General features: G+C 39.7%; 1 protein-coding gene across 1 annotated transcript; it reads left to right on the top strand.

Moving 5' to 3' along the window:
* Positions 1-66: 66 nt before the first annotated feature.
* LOC133461359 (uncharacterized) lies at positions 67-19,119 on the top strand. Its single transcript, XM_061742245.1, has 4 exons — positions 67-145; positions 1,715-1,837; positions 15,478-15,703; positions 17,813-19,119. The coding sequence occupies exons 2-4, from the start codon at positions 1,763-1,765 to the stop codon at positions 18,337-18,339; spliced, it is 828 nt and encodes a 275-aa protein (XP_061598229.1). The 5' UTR covers positions 67-145; positions 1,715-1,762; the 3' UTR covers positions 18,340-19,119.
* Positions 19,120-23,849: the final 4,730 nt, after the last annotated feature.

Genomic DNA, 23,849 nt, shown 5'->3' with positions numbered 1-23,849 from the left:
CCACCGTTAATTTTATCAAATGCCGTAAAAAGCGTTTTATTTTGAAGGTTGAAAAGGCGGATGTGACGTCATCGCTCCGTGTCGCAGCAGAGTAAAAACAAAAGTGTTGAAGTTTGAGTTTGAATTAAAGAAAAGTGATTAAACGGTAAGTTATCATTTATATTTCTCTTAATGTTTGTTGACGTGGATCGTCTGGACATTTTAATAAAGTTTCGGAGGGTTTTTCTCTAAGTTTGTGGCTGATTTTTACCTGAAACCTGAAAGACTCACCTGAGTTTTACCTGCGACGCAGCTGGACCTTTGATCTGATTTATTATTCTGTACATGTTAAAGACAATTAAACCTTTTCTGTCCGGTTTAACCAGTTTAACTCGTAGATAAAACGATCTGCTTCCAACTTTCACCTGCTTTTGCTGTTTTAAAATAAGTAAAATAAAGAAAGTTAAATCTCAGCAGCTAAAAGGTGATTAAAGTAGAACCGGTATCAAAATAAAAAAAGAACAGAAGTGTAAAACTACGTTTTTATCGTCAAATATGCTGAAACATAACAAAAGTAAGTTAATATGATCAGTTTGACAGAATCCTGCTGTTCTCGAGTTAAAACCTCCAACATTTAAACTAATAACTTCTGGACCTTTTTTTATTTTATTTATTTTTTTATATTTATTATTGAAATCTACAAAACTACAGGTATCAGTAACAAACAGCACATTGTTGACATAAAAGTATATAAATTACATCAGGGGTAGTTATATATATTAAATAAAAGAAAGTAATTACAAGAGATGGTTTAAGAAAATATAAAAATAAATAAATAAGTAATACATAAATCGAGAGTACAAAAAATAAATAGATAAATAAAACAGGGGTTTCAGGAAAAAACTTTTCATAATGGCTCAATAAGGTAGTAATTTTTTTGTTATTTAATAAAATCTGAGATTTAATCAGATTTAAGCAAAGAGTTAAGTTCCAGGAGAAAATGAGCTTAACAATCTTAGCTTTGCATAAAGGATAACAAAGTTTATCAGGTATTCAAGAGCATAATCTTTTAGTAATTTAGTTTTCTTATTTACATTTATTTATTATTGATTATTATTTTGTTTTGTTTTTATTACTGTTTCATGTTCGAATGTATTGATCCTTATTTTAATTTATTTTTATTCTAATTAATTTAGTTTAGTTTAGTTTATTAAGAATCCCCATTAGCTGGTACTGTAGTTACCGACTAGTCTTCCTGGGGTCCACAAAGAACAACAACAAGAATATAAAACAGTCAATCATCATCCACAATATACAATTATAAAATATCTGATGTTAAAACACTTAAGACAAACATTTAATAATTATATGAACCTAAAATTCATTTGCACTAAAAAACACAAGGGAACCATTCGACATACAGCCAAGTCAACATTATAATCTAAAATCTAAAATAAGATTTAAGTTTCTTTTTAAATACTTGTTTACTTTCTATAAGACAGAGATAGTGAGGCAGATTATTCCAAAGGGTTATTGCTCTATAGATAAAAGATCGCGATAAGGCATTTGTTCTTGGGTGAGGCACCTCCAGCTGACCTTTAATTAGTTGGTGTTTTGCTGATATTTTAATTTATTTTTATTCTAATTAGTTGGTGTTTTGCTGATATTTTAATGTATTTAGCTCTCTTGTTTGTATTTACCTGTTTTATAGAAGTGAACTGCTTGTTTCTCTCAGGTCATTCACTCAGAAAGTGGGCGTGGCTTGAGTGTGATTGACAGCTGGATGCCCCGCCCCTGGTGGTTCCTGCCGATGGCGGCCTGCTCGGAGCTCCGCCCCCCGGCCCCGCCCCCCCGGCAGGTAGATCGGTGCTGGTTCTGACCCGGATCTGAGCCGGTTCTGTAGCCGGTGCTGGTTCCTGGTTCTGACCAGAGGTGTTTAGTAATGAAGTACATGTACTTCCTTACACTACTTAAGTAGTTTTTTTTTGAGGATTTGTACTTTACTTGCGTTTCTTTTTAATCAGGACTTTAACTTCACTACATTTAAAAGTAAAAAAATATACTTTTACTTCGTTACTTTGACTTTTGCCACCTTGTTATTCGTTACCAATTAAAATAATTAAGCAATTACGGTATATTTAGCAAGAAAGACAGTTTATTTTTGGTGTTTTCTAAACCACATTTAATTCACCTGAAAGTGAAATAAAAAACAAGGGAAGGATCATTTTTGGTTTTGTTGCTTCTTTTCATGCGTACTATAAAATACTTGTACTTTTACTTTTGATACTTGAGTATATTTTTAAACAAGATACTTTAGATACTTAAGTACATTTAACGTGAGATACTTTAAGACTTTTACTCAACTCATTTTCTTACGGGTGACTTTAACTTTTACCAAAGTCTTTTTCAGTTTATGGTATTTCTACTTTTACTTAGTTACTTTTTTCAAGTACTTTATAAACCTCTGGTTCTGACCCGGTTCCGGTTAGGGTTTCCACCCGTCCCTTGAAATATGGAATTGTTCCGTAATTGGGAATTAAAAGTTGTGTTCCGTATTGAACCAATACGGACATTTATTATGCTCTTATTTATTGATGTCATAATATACAGATGAAGGTTGGAACATTTGAATATATTGCAAAACTTCATTCGTAGTAAATTTAACTAAAGGTGAAACAAATATATTATTTCCCACTACATTCAAAGTGATATTTCAAGTCTTTATTTGTTATAATTTTGGTGATTATGACTCACAGTTTATGAAAACCCTAAATAAAAAAATCCCCCAAAAATTTTAATATTTTATGAAATTAAACGATTCAATAATCAAAATTATAACAAATAAAGGTTTAACATATCTTGCTTTTCATGTAATAAGACTATGTAATATAGTAGTTTCACCTTTTAAGTTGAATTATTGAAATAAATGAACTTTTACACCATATTCTAGTTGAATTATTGAAATAAATGAACTTTTACACCATATTCTAGTTGAATTATTGAAATAAATGAACTTTTACACCATATTCTAGTTGAATTATTGAAATAAATGAACTTTTACACCATATTCTAGTTGAATTATTGAAATAAATGAACTTTTACACCATATTCTAGTTGAATTATTGAAATAAACTAACTTTTACACCATATTCTAGTTGAATTATTGAAATAAATTAACTTTTACACCATATTCTAGTTGAATTATTGAAATAAATTAACTTTTACACCATATTCTAGTTGAATTATTGAAATAAATTAACTTTTACACCATATTCTAGTTGAATTATTGAAATAAATTAACTTTTACACCATATTCTAGTTGAATTATTGAAATAAACTCGCTTTTACACCATATTCTAGTTGAATTATTTAAATAAATTAACTTTTACACCATATTCTAGTTGAATTATTGAAATAAATTAACTTTTACACCATATTCTAGTTGAATTATTGAAATAAACTAACTTTTACACCATATTCTAGTTGAATTATTGAAATAAATTAACTTTTACACCATATTCTAGTTGAATTATTGAAATAAACTAACTTTTACACCATATTCTAGTTGAATTATTGAAATAAATTAACTTTTACACCATATTCTAGTTGAATTATTGAAATAAATTAACTTTTACACCATATTCTAGTTGAATTATTGAAATAAATTAACTTTTACACCATATTCTAGTTGAATTATTGAAATAAATTAAATTTTACACCATATTCTAGTTGAATTTTTGAAATAAATTAACTTTTACACCATATTCTAGTTGAATTATTGAAATAAATTAACTTTTACACCATATTCTAGTTGAATTATTGAAATAAATGAACTTTTACACCATATTCTAGTTGAATTATTGAAATAAATGAACTTTTACACCATATTCTAGTTGAATTATTGAAATAAATTAAATTTTACACCATATTCTAGTTGAATTATTGAAATAAACTAACTTTTACACCATATTCTAGTTGAATTATTGAAATAAATTAACTTTTACACCATATTCTAGTTGAATTATTGAAATAAATTAAATTTTACACCATATTCTAGTTGAATTATTGAAATAAATTAACTTTTACACCATATTCTAGTTGAATTATTGAAATAAATTAACTTTTACACCATATTCTAGTTGAATTATTGAAATAAACTAACTTTTACACCATATTCTAGTTGAATTATTGAAATAAATTAACTTTTACACCATATTGTAGTTGAATTATTGAAATAAATTAAATTTTACACCATATTCTAGTTGAATTATTGAAATAAACTAACTTTTACACCATATTCTAGTTGAATTATTGAAATAAATTAATTTTTACACCATATTGTAGTTGAATTATTGAAATAAATTAAATTTTACACCATATTCTAGTTGAATTATTGAAATAAACTAACTTTTACACCATATTCTAGTTGAATTATTGAAATAAATTAACTTTTACACCATATTCTAGTTGAATTATTGAAATAAATTAAATTTTACACCATATTCTAGTTGAATTATTGAAATAAATTAACTTTTACACCATATTCTAGTTGAATTATTGAAATAAATTAACTTTTACACCATATTCTAGTTGAATTATTGAAATAAACTAACTTTTACACCATATTCTAGTTGAATTATTGAAATAAATTAACTTTTACACCATATTGTAGTTGAATTATTGAAATAAATTAACTTTTACACCATATTCTAGTTGAATTATTGAAATAAATTAACTTTTACACCATATTCTTCACCTGTATGTATATTATACATCTGGGCTGATGTGGACATACAGAGCATAGGAGGTTATTTCAGTTGCTAGCATGGTTGTCTGTCTGTACAGTCATGCAAGTTCAATGCTATTAAAGCACTTTAAAATTTAAATCAAAACATCTGGTGTAGAATAAAATACAACATCTAAATATAACAGACAGAGTTCATGTATCCAGATATCTGAACATCTTATAACTAGGTAAACATCAGGCCAGCCGGCCGTCACACATGTCTGGTGATAAAAAGACAAAAACAAAGGCACCTCTTAGTTTCAGGATGGCTAAATTTTAAAGTTTGTGCAAGGTTATATTTTTTTTTAAAGATTTAACACATTTAAAAAAAAGACTTACTCATAAATTAGAGTTCAATTCCTTATATCCTTGACATGGACAAAGGACAAGTCCACCCATAGATAATCGACAATAGATAGAAATCATTATATAGAAGCAAAACATGCAAATGATCAATAGGTAGATCCCCCCCCATGTGAAACCAAAATCAAAACATGATTAACTACTGTATTGATCATATGCAGGTAACCAGGAATCCCCTAATGTAGGTAAAACAAAAAAAGAATACAAACAGGATACAAAAAAATGATGCAGACAAATTACTGAAAACATAGATCCATCCTAGTCAAATATGTGACTCTGAATATGAAACTCTACAATCATGGAATTGATTAACTGGTCTCTCAGCACAATTGACCAAATTTTTGCGACCAGAAGTCAGGGGGTAAGGGAGCCCTCCTGCCCCGATGGGACGTTTTTTGCTGGATACACAATGGATTCCTGGAAACATTGGAAACCTTTGTGTCTCAAGATTCTGTCTGTCGAGGACGTTGAAGATGCTTCATAGTTGGATTTATGATAGCAGGATTTCTTCTAATCGGAGGCGGGGGATTCCTAGTCTACCGACAAACGCGTAAGACGTCGACAGCTGTTTTGGCTCTTTCAGAGCTGCTGGACGTGGCTGAGGGGACAAGCAAGCCGATCAAAGCTCTGACTTTAACGTTTGGGGAGCAAAGCCGTAAGCTGGATGCGATTCTTGAACAGAATCGCAGGCTGGCGGCGTCTTTGAGCTCATTGGCAAGATGGGGAGGACCTTGGAGAAGTTGGAAGCTTGGCTTGGTGGGAATTGATCACTAATTCATCTGTTTGGAGTCGCCATTGATGAACCAGAGACTAAAGGCAGGACGGAAAATTACTGAGGCTGCCTGTTTTTGCAATATAATTGTCGATTCTATAATGTGGCCTTGACAGGGCGGTTTTTGGCCGATCGCTCTGGTCACAATCTCCCTGGTGGAATGTAAACAAGTGACTCTGCCCCCACTAGCCCTCCCCTCTCAGGAACATCTGTGGACCTGTTTCAGAACTGACCGAGCCGCCTGATAACATCAAGGACATTGGCTGAGAGCAGCTCTGGGCGAAGTTTACGGACTCATCGCTCACACACACACTTGCTGATAACCACACCTCCCTCATCTCAACGCCTTCCTCGGCCCCTCCTCTTATCAGCCCCCCCAACAGTCTCCAGGTTTCGAGCGCCACGAAGTCGCAGCGATCACTTGGATGTACTGTGCCGGGACTCCCCGAGGTGTTTTTTGCACCTTGATACTGTGTATTATATTCAGTGTGAAGATGTCCCCCCCCCCCCCCCATCCCAGTGTTACCCTTGGAAAAACAGGCGCACAATACCATTGTGTCGCGCCGGTGTATCCGAAGTCAAAAACAGTTTTCTAAGCTGACTTAATAAACCAGATTCTGATGTTGTGCAACTCAGGTAGCTAAGCTGATCAGTTATCGAAGGCTTATTAATAATTTTATTCAAGAATTATTAATAATTAATAAAGTCGACTATTTATCAAATTGAATGACCAATATGATAAATAAAATCCTCGGGGCACCACCCTGGGGCCTTAGTCCAGAGAAAATGATAACTTAACAGCAGAATATCAGTCTCAAAGTAATTACTATACCCAGTTATTAATTGAAGGAGTGAAATCCGAACACTGGCTCTGCTCAAACAATCAAATGTGACCAAATTGCACGAAACAACAAAAAACCACTCATTAAAAATCAATCAGAATTTATTTACATACGGGTATCAAAGCAGATGTAAATAAATACCCAATAAATCCTGATGGCACACTACATTATTATAAAACCATTAATTAACTAGAAAAACAACAATCAATAAAAATGAAATGAAAGTTAAATGCATGGAGTAAAAAAAAAGAATCAAATGTAATAATAAACATGGTATCAACGAACATCTACGGTTCAACAACGTGGGTGAAAGATGGCTGCAGTATTTAAAGATGGCGGCACTGTAACCACGCCACGTGCCATTAGAACGGATGTTGATCCCGGTGTTTAAACCGTGATCAACTGGCGAAACAGCGCTTTAAAACGTGAATGACTAGCAGAAAGTGGCGACAACAACATAATCGAACACAATAATGATAGCAATGATAGTGATGTATGCAGTAAACTCAGCTCTGAACACATATTTAGCTCTGGAACTGTTACGTCGACTGCTGTCGCCGTGTTTATTATGTATTATATTTAGTTTTGGTATTATGATTTTAGTGGTATCGTAGTATAAATATATATAATATATATCTATTGGCTTATGTATATATATTTATATGAGGTCTGTGTATTGCTGAACACTTGAGTCTTCACCATTATAATAGAATAGAGAGCGCCTTCTATTATGTATAATGTGTTTTGCTCCACTGCAGGTCTGTTTGCCTTGTTAATGCCATCAGCAAGTGCTGGCAGTAGTTAAGGGTCTGCTGATTGCCTTGTTAATGCCATCAGCAAGGGCTGGCAGTAGTTAAGGGTCTGATCACCCCTTGGCTGTCCTATTGGTTGTCGGTCATGTGACACCCAGTGGCCATGGGTGCCCAGAGTACTATATATTCAGTCTGAACCTGACAATCGAGGAGGAACACCCCTATGGTCTTCCTCCGACCCGCCGCTACTATGTATACATGTTAACCACTAACTGTTAAACTTTTGTGTTGTTTCTCCCTTGGGAAAGGAGAGTTTTGTTTATGTTAACCTTTTGTGTTGCTTCTCCCTTGGGAAAGGAGAGTTTGTTTACGTTAAGCTTTTGCCCTTTTGATTCTGTTTATGTTCATTGTCTTTTATTTTTAGTTATAGAGTCATCAATCTTGTAAACGTGCCTAAAGCACACTTTTAGGAGAAATTGCAATAAAACTTCATACTCTGACCATAGTTTCCGTTCCTCCTTAAACATGTTACCTACTCACCTTACCCCTAGACAGATGGGTTTGTAACATGATTGGGGGCTCGTCCGTTCTAATACATTTAAAAGTTTCGGTTCAGTTGGTTATGTTTTCTGGTTGGCTGTGTAGCCTGTTGTTTTTGTTTTGTGTACTAGTAGACCTAGGCGGTTCGGTGGATGCTGCTGCGAATAGTGAGTACGTTGCTCGCTTTAGTTTGAGTAGAAGACTTCGTTGCAATGTTATGGCCTCAGATTCTGATAATGCTTGCGTTGATATCCTGTCGCTAAGAGAGTTAGAACAGTGCAATTATTGGGAGTTATATTCCATTGCTAAGAGATATCGCGTTCCTTTCCCGCAAGGTGCCAAAAAGAAGGATAAAGTGTTTGCGGCTGTGCTCAGAGAATTAACTAAACGTGGTGTTATAAAGATGACATCGGAGGGTGACACAGAGGAGCTTACTGTGACAGAAGCTAATACCAGTTTGTCTGGTGCCTTTAATGTGTTGGACTTGGGTGACGGTGAGTCCGTGGGGGCTCAAGCTCAGGTTCAACGACACACTGTGGCTGGGGGGAGTCCTACCGAGGGCGTAGGGGGGGTTTCGCGTCTCCGGGAGCTTGAGTTGCAGCGCGAGATCGAAGCAATCCGCTTAAAAAGCGAGGAATGCAAACTGGAACAGCAAAGACAGCAAATATATCTTGCACGCCTGCGAGACCGAGCCTACCCCGAGCCGGTGTCCGCAGTGTCACCCGCCCCCCAGCAACAGCAACAGCATGGAGATGTGTCAGCTCCTGGGTCCAGAGATGTATCATCGTTTGATGTGAGCAAGCAAATAGCCTTGGTGCCTGCGTTTAAGGAAGGCGAGTTGGACAACTACTTTTGTGCTTTTGAGAGGATTGCTAGGGCAGTGCATTGGCCAAAAGAGTTCTGGAGTCTGTTACTCCAATGTAAATTGACAGGAAGAGCACAGGATATTTGTAGCGCGCTATCAGTTGATGAGAGCTTGGACTACGATAGAGTTAAGGCTGCGATTCTTAATGGATTTGAGAGAGTGCCCGAACATTATCGGCAAAAATTTAGGTTTGCTGAGAAGTCTGCTACTCAAACTTATGTTGAGTTTGGCCGAGAGAAGGCCATGCTATTCAATAAATGGTGTAAAGCAAGCAACGTTCAAACTTTCGAGCAGTTGTGTGATTTAATTTTGTTGGAAGAGTTCAAGGCATGTATACCGGAACGTATTGTGGTGTATCTTGAAGAACAAAAAGTTGATTCAGTGTCTAAGGCGTCTATTAGAGCTGATGAGTTTGAGCTAACGCATCGTGCAGGCGGCTCTTTTGGCCACCGTGAGGTGAGTGGTCTTGACAAACAGAAACGGCACAGAGACAGGGGTGCAAAAACGAACAGTCCACAGAGGGGCGCCGGTGGAGCGCCGGACATTCGTGCCTGTTTCTATTGCCACGAAGTAGGCCACTTAATTTCGCGGTGTCCAAGAGTGCCACCTAAACAGCAAAAGGATGGTGTAAATCCAAAGAAAGCTAAAGGTGTTGCGTTTATACGTTCTGTGCCTCGGTCTGCTACCGCGACAACTGCGGCTGTCAGGGAGGAGACTGAAGCATGTTTTGGCCCTTTCATGCTGGAAGGAACAGTGTCTCTGTCAGACGGGGAGGAGGGACGAGTGCCTGTCACAATTTTACGTGACACGGGCGCCTCCCAATCCCTCATTTTACAGAGCGCGCTGGCTTTCTCAGAGTGTTCATTTAGTGGTGCTGATGCCTTGGTGCTCGGAGTTGAGATGAAATCCTCTCGTGCGCCACTGCATACGCTGCATTTACGTTCGCCACTTGTGTCTGGTTTTGTGCAAGTCGGGTTACGTGAAAGTTTGCCTATCGAGGGCGTGTCCTTGATTCTGGGAAACGATATTGCCGGTAAAAAAGTGTTTCCTTCACTCGAGGTTATTGAAAAGCCTGCCGCTGCGTGTGTGCGTGCAGAGCCAACCACTGTTTTCCCAGCTTGTGCAGTAACTCGGGCACAGACCAGAAAGTTTGATGACGTTGTTGCATTGGGTGACACGTTTTTATGTGCCGAGAAGCCGACGGTGGGTGGTGCTTCACGCAGACGGCGCAAAAAGGCTACAGGGAGTCTGTTACAAGTCAAGGCTGACTTTGATTTCAGCATCGACAGGGATTCGTTTGGCGACGCACAGAAAGGTGATCCCTCGCTCTCTATGTGTTGGGAGGCGGCTAATAATAAAGGGGATGCTGCCGCTCCCAGCGCATATGGGCTAGAGGATGGCATTTTGGTGCGCCGATGGTTCCCTGCCGCTGTTGGTGATCAGGGGTGGAATGCCGTAAGCCAAATCGTTGTGCCTCAGAGTTTTCGTGCCCAGATTCTCAGTGTGGCTCATGACAACATTGCGGGTCATTTGGGTATTCGCAAAACTTATGAGCGCATCCTTCAGTATTTCTATTGGCCTGGGTTGAAATCATCTGTGGTGGAGTTTTGCCGCACCTGTCATGTGTGTCGGATGGCTGGCAAGCCAAACCAGATGATTCCGCCTGCGCCATTGAGACCTATACCTGCTGTAGGAGAGCCGTTTGAGCATATTATGATCGATTGTGTTGGACCGTTGCCAAAAACAAAATCTGGTAATCAGTACATTCTTACCGTCATGTGCACTGCGACGCGATATGCTGAGGCGTTTCCTTTGCGCACACTGAAAGTTAAACCAGTTATTAAAGCGCTTACTAACTTTTTTTCTACTTTCGGGTTTTGCCGGTATTTGCAGAGCGACCGCGGTTCCAATTTCATGTCAAATATTTTTGCTCAAATTGTGTCCGTACTGGGTATTGAACACAGACAGTCCTCACCCTATCACCCGGAATCTCAAGGCGTGCTTGAACGTTTCCACCAGACCCTAAAATCGATGATGAAAAAATTCTGTCACGAAACGGCAAGGTCGTGGGACGAGGGTTTGCCATTTTTGATGCTTGCGGTACGAGAATGCGTGCAGGAATCATTGGGCTTTAGTCCTGCCGAGTTGGTGTTTGGCCATACGGTGCGTGGTCCGCTGCGTGCATTTAGAGAAGGCCTATTGGCAAAGGCGCGTTTGCCTATTCCTAACATTTTGGATTATGTTTCAGCATTTCGCGAGCGCTTGCACAAAGCCAGGGAGTTGGCTAGTGGGTTCTTGAAAGAGGCCCAGGGTAAAATGAAGGAAAGATTTGACAGGAAAGCTGTACGAAGAGAGTTCGCAATAGGCGAGCAGGTGTTGGTTCTGCTGCCATTGCAAGGTTCAGCTTTTACCGCCAAATTCAGTGGTCCGTATGTGGTTGAAAAAAAATTGAGTGAAACTGATTATGTGATTCAGACGCCAGATCGTCGTAACAAATCAAGGGTGTGTCATATTAATATGCTTAAGCCGTATCTGACTCGTGCTGATCCAGATACAGCTTCGGTCCCCACAGTTGTCGCCTGCTCTGTATCTGAAGCAGTGCCCTCGTTCTACTCCCCCGAGAGCGACGGATTGCGTGTTAAAAATGCATCTGTGTCACGTTTGCAGAACTCCGACATTTTGCATGATTTGGACGGGTATTTAAAGCATTTAAATCCACAAGCGCGAGCCGACATTATTGATTTGGTTAATGGTAATGTGAATCTGTTTTCAGATACTCCATCACGCACCTCAGCCCTTTCTCACGATATAGTGTTGAATGATCCATGCCATCCTCCGATTAAGCAACACGCTTATCGCGTAAATCCCACTAAGCGTGTTATGATGAAAAAAGAGGTTGACTATCTGTTAAAGAACGGGCTGGCGGTTCATAGTAACAGCGCGTGGTCAAGTCCTTGTATTTTGGTTCCAAAAAATGATGGCTCTCAGCGCTTTTGCACTGATTTTCGTAAGGTTAATAATATAACGCAACCAGACTCTTATCCGCTTCCACGGATGTTAGACTGTGTTGATCGGGTGGGTTCGGCTAAATTTGTGACAAAATTGGACATGTTAAAGGGATACTGGCAGATTCCACTCAGTGCCTGTGCGTCGGAGATCAGTGCTTTTGTGACACCGGACGGTTTATATCAGTATACTGTAATGCCGTTTGGCTTGAGAAATGCGCCAGCAACTTTCCAAAGAATGATGAATACAGTCCTTAGAGGGGTTGACAACTGTGAAATTTATTTGGATGACTTGGTAGCGTATAATGATACGTGGGATAATCATATACATACATTGAAGCAGATTTTTGAGCGTTTAAGCGAGGCTAACTTGACTCTTAATCTGTCGAAGTGTGAGTTTGGGTGTGCGACCGTAACTTATCTGGGTAGACAAGCTGGTCAGGGACAAGTGCGTGCAGTGAACGCAAAAATTCAAGCAATACTCGAGTATCCCGTGCCTAAAACTAGGCGAGAGCTCCGCAGGTTTCTGGGCATGGCAGGCTACTACCGCGGGTTTTGTAAGAATTTTGCTGCTGTCACTGCACCTCTAACTACACTCACTAGTGTGAAGAGGGTATTCAAATGGTCGCCTGTTTGTGAGCAAGCCTTTCAGTCTTGTAAAGCTCTCCTTTGCAGTACTCCTGTCCTGGCAGCTCCAAACTTTGCCAAGCCTTTCAAGCTGGAGGTCGACGCCAGCGCGTGTGGTGCCGGTGCTGCCCTGCTGCAAGAAGACGACGAGGGTGTAGACCATCCCATCTGCTATTTTTCAAAAAAATTCAGTTCGGCACAAATTAATTACAGTACAGTGGAAAAAGAGGCGCTTGCCTTATTACTTGCTTTACAGTATTTTGAGGTATATGTTGGCTCAAGCCCGTTGCCTGTTTGTGTGTTCACTGATCACAATCCTCTTGTTTTTCTAAGGCAAATGCAAAACTCAAATCAGAGGCTGATGCGGTGGTCGTTACTACTCCAGGACTTTAATGTGGAAATCCGCCATAAGAGGGGGTTGGATAACCTCCTAGCAGATGCTTTGTCCAGGGTGTAGTATGCTTCGGTCCTTGTTGGGAAGTTATTTGGGGGAATAACTTCCTTTCGGGGGGGAGGTGTTACGTCGACTGCTGTCGCCGTGTTTATTATGTATTATATTTAGTTTTGGTATTATGATTTTAGTGGTATCGTAGTATAAATATATATAATATATATCTATTGGCTTATGTATATATATTTATATGAGGTCTGTGTATTGCTGAACACTTGAGTCTTCACCATTATAATAGAATAGAGAGCGCCTTCTATTATGTATAATGTGTTTTGCTCCACTGCAGGTCTGTTTGCCTTGTTAATGCCATCAGCAAGTGCTGGCAGTAGTTAAGGGTCTGCTGATTGCCTTGTTAATGCCATCAGCAAGGGCTGGCAGTAGTTAAGGGTCTGATCACCCCTTGGCTGTCCTATTGGTTGTCGGTCATGTGACACCCAGTGGCCATGGGTGCCCAGAGTACTATATATTCAGTCTGAACCTGACAATCGAGGAGGAACACCCCTATGGTCTTCCTCCGACCCGCCGCTACTATGTATACATGTTAACCACTAACTGTTAAACTTTTGTGTTGTTTCTCCCTTGGGAAAGGAGAGTTTTGTTTATGTTAACCTTTTGTGTTGCTTCTCCCTTGGGAAAGGAGAGTTTGTTTACGTTAAGCTTTTGCCCTTTTGATTCTGTTTATGTTCATTGTCTTTTATTTTTAGTTATAGAGTCATCAATCTTGTAAACGTGCCTAAAGCACACTTTTAGGAGAAATTGCAATAAAACTTCATACTCTGACCATAGTTTCCGTTCCTCCTTAAACATGTTACCTACTCACCTTACCCCTAGACAGATGGGTTTGTAACAGGAACGCTCTCAATTAAACTAGTACACTCAGACTCAAGACCTCACGCCTTCCGGTCGGGATCGGGAAGCTGCGGGTTCTGTCGGGGTTCCAGTCCGATGCGGCCTTGTTTCTCTCGGCTCCACCATGCGGCTCAGCTCGGCTCAGTCCTGTGGAGACCCCACGGGCAGGACGATCCTGCAGGGGTTCCCCGGGGCGGGCAGCCGCTCAGCTTGCTCTCCACGTTCTTCCTTTGAAAAGAGATGCAGTCTTGCTGCGTCTCACAGCCGGGCAGGTCTCTCCGATCACGGAGCCAGTCCACTGGAATCAGGGCCGTCGCTGTCTTTCACCAAGGCGCGGGCTCACGGACCTGGAAGAGTCTGGCTTCCGGGCTAAGGGAACTGAAGCAGAGAAAAGGTTAGGAGGAGCAGGAGGGACGGAGCGCTGCCTCTCCAGGCCAAGCTGGAGCGAGGGCATGCAGAGCATGGGCCGGCCGTGGAGCAACGCTCCGCTGGATCTTCTCTCCCCCTCCCAGGGGGGGAGGAGGAGATGGGATCTTTGGCCCGCAGCCAAAGGTCTAGCTGCTCAGGACGGAAGGTTGGTCGGAAGAGAGCGAAGAAGAGGGCAACTGCAGGGTTTTGATCCTACGCGCGCTGCGGTGACGTCATCGGTGCCTCGTTTGTGATTGGATGCGCGCCGCTTGTAGGCGCCGCCCCCCCACGCAAGGCATGCTGGGGGTTGTAGTTCATGGCAAGGTGGCCATTTTAGGAGGCACATTAAAGCGGGTTTCAGGCTGGGGGGGGGGGGGGGTTGCTGGTATTTATAGGTTTTGGGTCTGTTCAAAGAGGCAGTACCCCCCTTTGAGGCCTGGTTTCCTGGGTTTTCGCTGTCCTGCTTTGATCTGGGCCATGCAGCGGGGGTCGTAAACGGACTATCTCGAGCCAGAGATAACCAGGAGGTTAGCAGCAGGGGGTCATAAAACTGACTTCAGGAAGAAGGGCCAAAGTCTGGCTTTACTGGTCTTCATAATCCTGAAATTGTTCATATACATTTATAAGTTCAGAGTTCACATGGGCATATGGGCGACGCCCAACACTGATTCTGATGTGGAAGGGTAAATATCTGAAAAGCGAAATGTGCTGGAAACGTAACGACGGTTGATGCTAAATTCTAGAATGCTAGATTCTGCTGCTTGTTTTTAAATCACTGAATGGCTTGGCTCCCCAATACCTTACTGAACTTCTCCACTCTCACACACCAGCCAGAGCTCTGAGGTCGTCAAGTCAGTTGCTTTTAGACGTCCCGAAATCCAGGCTCAAAACTAGAGGTGACCGAGCTTTTGCGGTGGCCGGCCCTAAGCTGTGGATTTTATTGTTTCTACACTGTGTACTGTGTTTTTCTTTTGGTATTGTTTTATTTTCTTGTATGCTGTACAGCACTTTGGTCGACCTTGGCCGTTTTTAAATGTGCTTTATGAATAAAATTGACATTGACATAAATAAATCTGCACTAGGAGCTAAAGTCTCCTCTCTGGGTTTTCCTGGATCTCTGTTTTGAGCCCAGAACCTGTTGAGATGTTGGACGTGTGTGACCTGTTTTACCCTCCGTTTCTGAAAGGTGGCAGCCCTAGTTCTGACCTGGTTCTGACCCGGTTCTGTTCTGTTTCCAGACAGATGTCCCGGTCGAGGCCATGGTTCACGTCCAGAACTTCCCCGACCCGGCGGCGGCGGTTCGACTCCTGCGGTCCCGCGGGTTTGAGGTGACTGAGCTGGACTGGGGTCAGGTCCGAGCCCCGGTCCTGGTCAGAGGTCACTTCCTGCAGCTCCGGGACGTGAAGGACGAGCTGGAGCAGCTGCTGCAAGCTCCGCCCCCCGACCTGCTTCCGCCCAACAAAGGCATGTTCTTATTTATATTTTTGTTTATTTTGTTTTCTTATTTACATGTATGAATTATTAGGGCCCGAGCACTTGCAGTGCGAAGGCCCTATTGTATATGTAGGAATTCTTCACGTTATTATTATTTTTCTGACAAAAGGAAGGCCTTTTTGCCCCCCTAAACGTGCCCAAAAAGTCACCAAATTTTGCATGCAAGACAGGCCTGGCGATAAATTTGATATTTCATGGTTTGCATTAATGGGGGTGGCAAAATGGCTCAACAGCGCCCCCCGGAAAACTTTGTTCCTCAAGCCCCATAATACGGTTTGGCGAAATCGAACAGGAAGTCGGCCATTTTGAAACGGTTGTGTCATTTTGACGCAATTTATGCTATTCCTTCGGCAGTTAATACGGCCCGAACCGTAACGTGCACCCAGGTGTGTTATACATCAAAATGTGCGTCCCCATCTTGCAACAACACGACATTACTTTTCTCTTTCAAAAGCGTTACCGTGGCGACGCTAGACGCGAAAAAGCGCGCCCCCCCTTCATCTGATCGGTCCATATTTGATAGTTCTCCAAAAGTCACCAAATTTTGCATGCAAGCCAGGCCTGGAGATAAATTTGATATTTCATGGTTTGCATTAATGGGCGTGGCCTAACGGCTCAACAGCGCCCCCTAGAATACTTTTATCTGCCATAACTTTTGAAAGGTTTGACATAAAGAGTTGTGGGTGGTGTCATCGGACTCGGTATAAAGTCCTTGACCATAATTGGTGAAAATTAGCCCCGCCCCCTCTTCTGATTGGTTGTCCCTATTTCCTGCTATAACATTTGAATGTTTTGACATAGAGAGTCGTGGTTGGTGTCATGGGACTCTGTAATGAGTCCTTGACCTTCATTGGCCTGAACTAGCCCCGCCTCTTCTTCTGATTGGTTGTCCCTTTTTTCTGCTATAACTTTTGAATGGTTTGACATAGAGAGTCGTGGGTGGTGTCATTTCTGATATGCTTATGGGGGCGGTGGCCGTGAGTGCGAGGGCCCGTTCATCGCTGCTTGCAGCTTTAATTATTATTATTATTTTCCTGACAAAAGGAAGGCCTTTTTGCCCCCCTAAACGTTCCCCAAAAGTCACCAAATTTTGCACCAAGCCAGGCCTGGTGATAAATTTGATATTTAATGGTTTGCATTAATGGGCGTGGCCTAACGGCTCAACAGCGCCCCCTAGAAAACTTTGTGCCTCAAGCCCCACAATACGGTTTGACGTACATGCACGAAAATCGCTACACACCTGTATCATGTCGCAACTTAAAGAAAAGTCTCTTGGCGCCATGGCCCAAACCCAACAGGAAGTCGGCCATTTTCAATTAATCGTGTCATTTTGGCGCAATTTATGCCATTTCTTCGGCAATTAATACGGCCTGAACTGTAACGTGCACCCAGATGTGTTATACATCAAAATATGCGTGTCCATCCTCTGACACCACGCATTACTTTTCTCTTTCAAAAGCGTTACCGTGGCGACGCTAGACACCAAAAAGCGCGCCCACCCTTCATCTGATTGGTTCAGACAGAAAAAACTTTGTTCCTCAAGCCCCATAATACGGTTTGACGTACACGAACGAAAATCGGTACACACCTGTATCATGTCGCAACTAAAAGAAAAGTCTCTTGGTGCCATGGCCGAAACCAAACAGGAAGTCGGCCATTTTGAACATTCTGAATTAATCGCGTAATTTTGGAGCAATTTATGCCATTCCTTCAAGAATTAATACGGCCCGAACCGTAACGTGCCCCCAGGTGTGTTATACATCAAAATGTGTGTCTCCATCCTGCGACAACACGCATTACTTTTCTCTTTCAAAAGTGTTACCGTGGCGACGCTAGACGCCAAAAAGCGCACCCCCCCTTCATCTGGTTGGTCCATATTTGATAGTTCCTACTTTCTGCCATAACTTTTGAATGGTTTGATATAGAGAGTCGTGGGTGGTTTCATCGGACTCAGTTTTGAGTCCTTGATCTTTATTGATGAAAGTTGCACAAGCGAGGGCTCGTTTATCACTGCTGCAGCTTTAATTTATTTTGCTCTTTTGTTTTTATTTATTTGTCCCCTCTGCTTGTTATTCTCAGGTCGTTCCCGTCACTCAGGAAGTGGGCGTGGCCCCGACGGGCCCCTCCCCCTCCTCGTGGACTCTGACGTGTTCCTTTACGCACGGCGGGTCATGGCGGGGAAGCTTAATACCCTGATGATCCTGCACGGAGCCAGCATGAGCTGGAAGAAGGAGGGGGAGGAGACCACGGCCGTCACCGTGGCAACGCCGGAGGTCCAGCGCCGGCTGCAGGTCATCCTGCAGGACCTGAGCCGGTCCCTGCGGGTCCAGGACCTCCGTCTGGGGGACCTGGACCAGGACATGCTGGGAATCATCCGGATGAACGGGGGCGTTAACGGGTCGGTTCTGGTCCAGTTCCTGGGGGACCGGGTCCGCCTGGTCGGCCCGTCAGAGGAGAGCTGGAAGCTGAAGCAGTGGCTGCTGGGAAACCCGGCCCGGGCACTGGGACTCGGACCCAGGAGGGGACCGGTCCAACGGTTCTGGGGGCTCGTACGGAAAACCTTCACTTTAAAAAAAAAAAAAACCCAGACGTTTAAAAAGCGGTAGAAGTAAAAATCTGAGCCAAAAAGACGATCCGGGTTTTACTGCTGTCGTCGTCAAGGAGATGATTGACAGGCGCAGTGTGGTGGCAAAAATTGTTGTTCGTTCAAAAAAGTGTTCAAAAATTAATGTCAGGACACAATCAGCTGTCTTTCTGGAGTTTTAATAAAAAAACATTCATGAATGGGGTCACACGGAGCAGCTGATCAGACGAGCAGTCAGCCATGAAATCAACTAGAGATGTTTAAGCACACGCTATCTTATACTTTCAGCCAGGCTGGGAAAAACTAGACAAAATATCACCCTGGCAACCGTGTCAAAGGAGCATGACCTCGGCAGCATGGGAGTGTTCACTTGAAAACAGGATTTGTGACGAAATATATATGTTAAATTTCCCATTACATTCCACTCTTTTTAGCATTTTTATGCTAAACCATAATAAAATAGGAAATTGCAATGACCTACCCCGTGACCTCTATGCTCTGTCCCGCACCAGCCAAACGCTAGCACAAACGCTAGCACAAACGCTAGCACAAACGCTAGCACAAACTAGGGTTGCCACCCGTCCCGTAAAATACGGAATTGTCCTTTATTTGAGAAAAAAATGTTGCGTCCCGTATTTAATTAATACGGGACACGATTTGTACCGTATTTTCATTAACTTTTACACCATATTCTAGTTGAATTATTGAAATAAGTTAACTTTTACACCATATTCTAGTTGAATTATTGAAATAAATTAACTTTTACACCATATTCTAGTTGAATTATTGAAATAAATTAACTTTTACACCATATTCTAGTTGAATTATTGAAATAAATTAACTTTTACACCATATTCTAGTTGAATTATTGAAATAAATTAACCTTTACACCATATTCTAGTTGAATTATTGAAATAAATTAACTTTTACACCATATTCTAGTTGAATTATTGAAATAAATTAACTTTTACACCATATTCTAGTTGAATTATAGAAATAAATTAACTTTTACACCATATTCAAGTTGAATTATTGAAATAAATTAACTTTTACACCATATTCTAGTTGAATTATTGAAATAAATTAACTTTTACACCATATTCTAGTTGAATTATTGAAATAAATTAACTTTTACACCACATTCTAGTTGAATTATTGAAATAAATTAACTTTTACACCATATTCTAGTTGAATTATTGAAATAAATTAACTTTTAGACCATATTCTAGTTGAATTATTGAAATAAATTAACTTTTACACCATATTCTAGTTGAATTATTGAAATAAATTAACTTTTACACCATATTCTTCACCTGTATGTATATTATAAATCTGGGCTGATGTGGACATACAGAGCATAGGAGGCTATTTCAGTTGCTAGTATGGTTGGTGTCTGTACAGTCATGCAAGTTCAATACTATTAAAGCACTTTAAATCAAAGCATTTTGTTTTTTCATATAAAATAAACACATTTTTATGCAGTTTAGAAGTTTTGGGGCTTTTTTTTTGGCTCCTGCGCTCCTGAAATCAGGGCGTCCCTTATTTCTATTTCTGAAAGGTGGAAACCCTAGCACAAACGCTAGCACAAACGCTAGCACAAACGCTAGCACAAACACTAGCACAAACCCTAGCACAAACGCTAGCACAAACCCTAGCACAAACGCTAGCACAAACGCTAGCACAAACGCTAGCACACCCAGTCTCAAACTTGGGAGTTTAAAAACCCCGGCAGAGGATCACAGGTTACGGGAACAGAAGAGCCAAAACCCCTCCCTCCTTTCACAAGAGGAGGGTAAAAAGACTAATCCGTCTAGCTAAACTGAAACTAAAATAAAAGGGAAAAACCCCAATATGACGAGGAAAAAAGTCCCATAATGAAATATAAACTAATCTACTTTAAACAATAACAAAACAAATCACATTTAGCACAATAGTCCATGAAGGAAAGAGAAATCAAAAGCACTGTGTGACCAAGCAGTAAGGATAAAATGTGAGGAAAAAAAAGGTAAAATCATAAAAAAGAAGTGATAAATTCTCCATACGAAGTTGCTCCAGATCAAAAAACGATAAACGGGAAACGAGTCGTTATCTGTTTTTTTTTTCATTATTCATTTGAGCATGAAATCTAAAATAATCACCTGTCTGGGTCTTTATTGTGGTTAAACTTAAACTTTGACACTACAGAAGAAGAAAAAGCTGCTGCCTGCGTTAGCGTTAGCGTTAGCGTTGACGTGACACGTGACCAGAGACGCCCAAGGCATAAGTGAACTAAAATAAAAAATGTAATTGTTTAACTTAATATTTGATTTTTAAACAATTTCTGGTTCCTTTGTTCATTTACATCTGTTTGTTTGATTTTATTAATTTATTGTATTTAATAATGTCTGTTTCTGTAAATTTGAATGTATTATTATCTGGAGAACATGTTGATGAGGTTCTGTTTCTCTAAGTGGTTTTAATTATAGTTCTATTTCTGTAGTACTTTGTTGTTGCAAATTGTTGTTGCAGTTTATTTAAAACCAAACATAAAGTAGATAACGTGTTTACAGTAAATGGTTTATTAAAGATCTATTTGATTATTGTGTTTCTTTTATTCGGCCTACACTGTAGACGACACTCAGTATCATTTAGTTCTAACTCACTTTAAATATTAATGTAAATCAACCCCAGCTCTTGTAGATGAATCTGCCCGAGCCTCCAGGGGGCCCTAGGGGGCCTTCTATTACTGCCAATAATACTGATTATTGATCACTATTACTGCCAATAATACTGATTATTGATCACTATTACTGCCAATAATACTGATTATTGATCCCTCTATCACTGCCAATAATACTGATTATTGATCCCTCTATCACTGCCAATAATCCTGATTATTGATCCCTCTATTACTGCCAATAATCCTGATTATTGATCCCTCTATTACTGCCAATAATCCTGATTATTGATCCCTCTATCACTGCCAATAATACTGATTATTGATCCCTCTATTACTGCCAATAATCCTGATTATTGATCCCTCTATCACTGCCAATAATCCTGATTATTGATCCCTCTATTACTGCCAATAATCCTGATTATTGATCCCTCTATTACTGCCAATAATACTGATTATTGATCCCTCTATTACTGCCAATAATACTGATTATTGATCATTCTATCACTGCCAATAATACTGATTATTGATCCTTCTATTACTGCCAATAATACTGATTATTGATCCCTCTATCACTGCCAATAATACTGATTATTGATCCCTCTATTACTGCCAATAATACTGATTATTGATCATTCTATTACTGCCAATAATACTGATTATTGATCCTTCTATTACTGCCAATAATACTGATTATTGATCCCTCTATCACTGCCAATAATACTGATTATTGATCCCTCTATTACTGCCAATAATACTGATTATTGATCATTCTATCACTGCCAATAATACTGATTATTGATCCTTCTATTACTGCCAATAATACTGATTATTGATCCCTCTATCACTGCCAATAATACTGATTATTGATCCCTCTATTACTGCCAATAATCCTGATTATTGATCCCTCTATCACTGCCAATAATACTGATTATTGATCATTCTATTACTGCCAATAATACTGATTATTGATCACTCTATCACTGCCAATAATACTGATTATTGATCCTTCACCACTATAAACTTATTTCATGTTCTTCCCTGTCATTACAAATACACTTGTAAAACTAGATGTAAGAACTTTTAGTTGTAGTTAGATTGTAATCCACAGGGATTAAGATCATGGAAGAGAAAACAGATTAACAAACTTTCATGAATATTGATCAGTCAGCAGCTACTGGCCACACAGAGAAGCAGCAGGTCAAAGGTCAAAGGTCAGTGTTGTTTCATCAGCCTGGCAGGTTTTTACCATCTATGGTTTTTAATCTGAAATGGTAGTGTGTGTTTTTGTACAATAACATTCGATAATGTATGAATCATCACTCACACATTAAAAAAACTATATACCATATTTTCTGGACTATAAGCCGCATCTGCCCTATTAAAAAGAAAATAAAAATTAAAAAAAAGATATACAAGCCGCACCTATTTAAAAAAAAGATATTTAGCCGCAGATATTTCTGTTGTTAGATTGTATATTTACTACATGTACAGAAGGATTCTGAACTGTAAATGATGTACATGTTTGTACCTAAATAGATCTTTCCTAACAGTGTCTTTTAACACGGCAGCAACTTTGCTGATTAAAACGGGACAGAACCAAGAGAAAATAACCAGTATTTATTTATCTATTTATCTGTTGGAAATCTGCTTCTACTTCTATCTGCTAAAGAAGAAGTAGCGTATTCTTCTTTGCATTTATTTTGTCTTAGTTTTGATTCTAATTCCGGTTAGAGCGCCCCGAGCATTTATCGAAATGTCGAGAAAAAGTTGAAATTTTGAGAAAAAAGTTGAAATTTTGAGAAAAAAGTCGAAATGTCGAGAAAAAGTTGAAATTTAGTGAAAAAAGTCAAAATGTCGAGAAAAAGTTGAAATTTTGAGAAAAAAGTTGAAATTTTGAGAAAAAAGTCAAAATTTCGTGAAAAAAGTCAAAATGTCGAGAAAAAAGTCAAAATGTCGAGAAAAAAAGTTGAAATGTCGAGAAAAAAAGTTGAAATGTCGAGAAAAAAGTCAAAATTTTGAGGAAAAGTTGAAATTTTGAGGAAAAAAAGTTGAAATTTTGAGGAAAAAAAGTTGAAATTTTGAGAAAAAAGTCAAAATGTCGAGAAAAAGTTGAAATTTTGAGGAAAAAAGTCAAAATGTCGAGAAAAAAAGTCGAAATGTCGAGAAAGTTATCTATTGATCTGTTTGAATTCTGCTTCTACTTCTATCTGCTAAAGAAGAAGTAGCGTATTCTTCTTTGCATTTATTTTGTCTTAGTTTTGATTGTAATTCCGGTTAGAGCGCCCCGAGCGCTGGAAGAAAAATCCACAGAATAACTGCACCTTTGTATAAGCTGCATCGATGAAAACCTATGAAAAAAGTAGCGGCTTATAGTCCAGAAAATACGGTATATTTTTTAACTCTTGGGGCCATAAGCAGCCGCTTATGGAGCTTTTCCACTAGTACCTGCTCAGCCTGATCCACTCACCTCGTCCTTGTTTGTTTTTAGACACCCAGGTGAGAAGTAGGAGGTTTGGAGAAGCTGCTAGAACCTGGAGGAGATGATAGATAAAGATGTAGAACCTGGAGGAGATGATAGATAAAGATGTAGAACCTGGAGGAGATGATAGATAAAGATGTAGAACCTGGAGGAGATGATAGATAAAGATGGAGAACCTGGAGGAGATGATAGATAAAGATGTAGAACCTGGAGGAGATGATAGATAAAGATGGAGAACCTGGAGGAGATGATAGATAAAGATGGAGGAGATGATAGATAAAGATGTAGAACCTGGAGGAGATGATAGATAAAGATGTAGAACCTGGAGGAGATGATAGATAAAGATGGAGAACCTGGAGGAGATGATAGATAAAGATGGAGGAGATGAAAGATA

Source organism: Cololabis saira, chromosome 15, assembly GCF_033807715.1.
Source record: "Cololabis saira isolate AMF1-May2022 chromosome 15, fColSai1.1, whole genome shotgun sequence".
NCBI lineage: Eukaryota > Metazoa > Chordata > Actinopteri > Beloniformes > Belonidae > Cololabis > Cololabis saira.
This window is presented reverse-complemented; position numbering and strand designations above follow the sequence as displayed.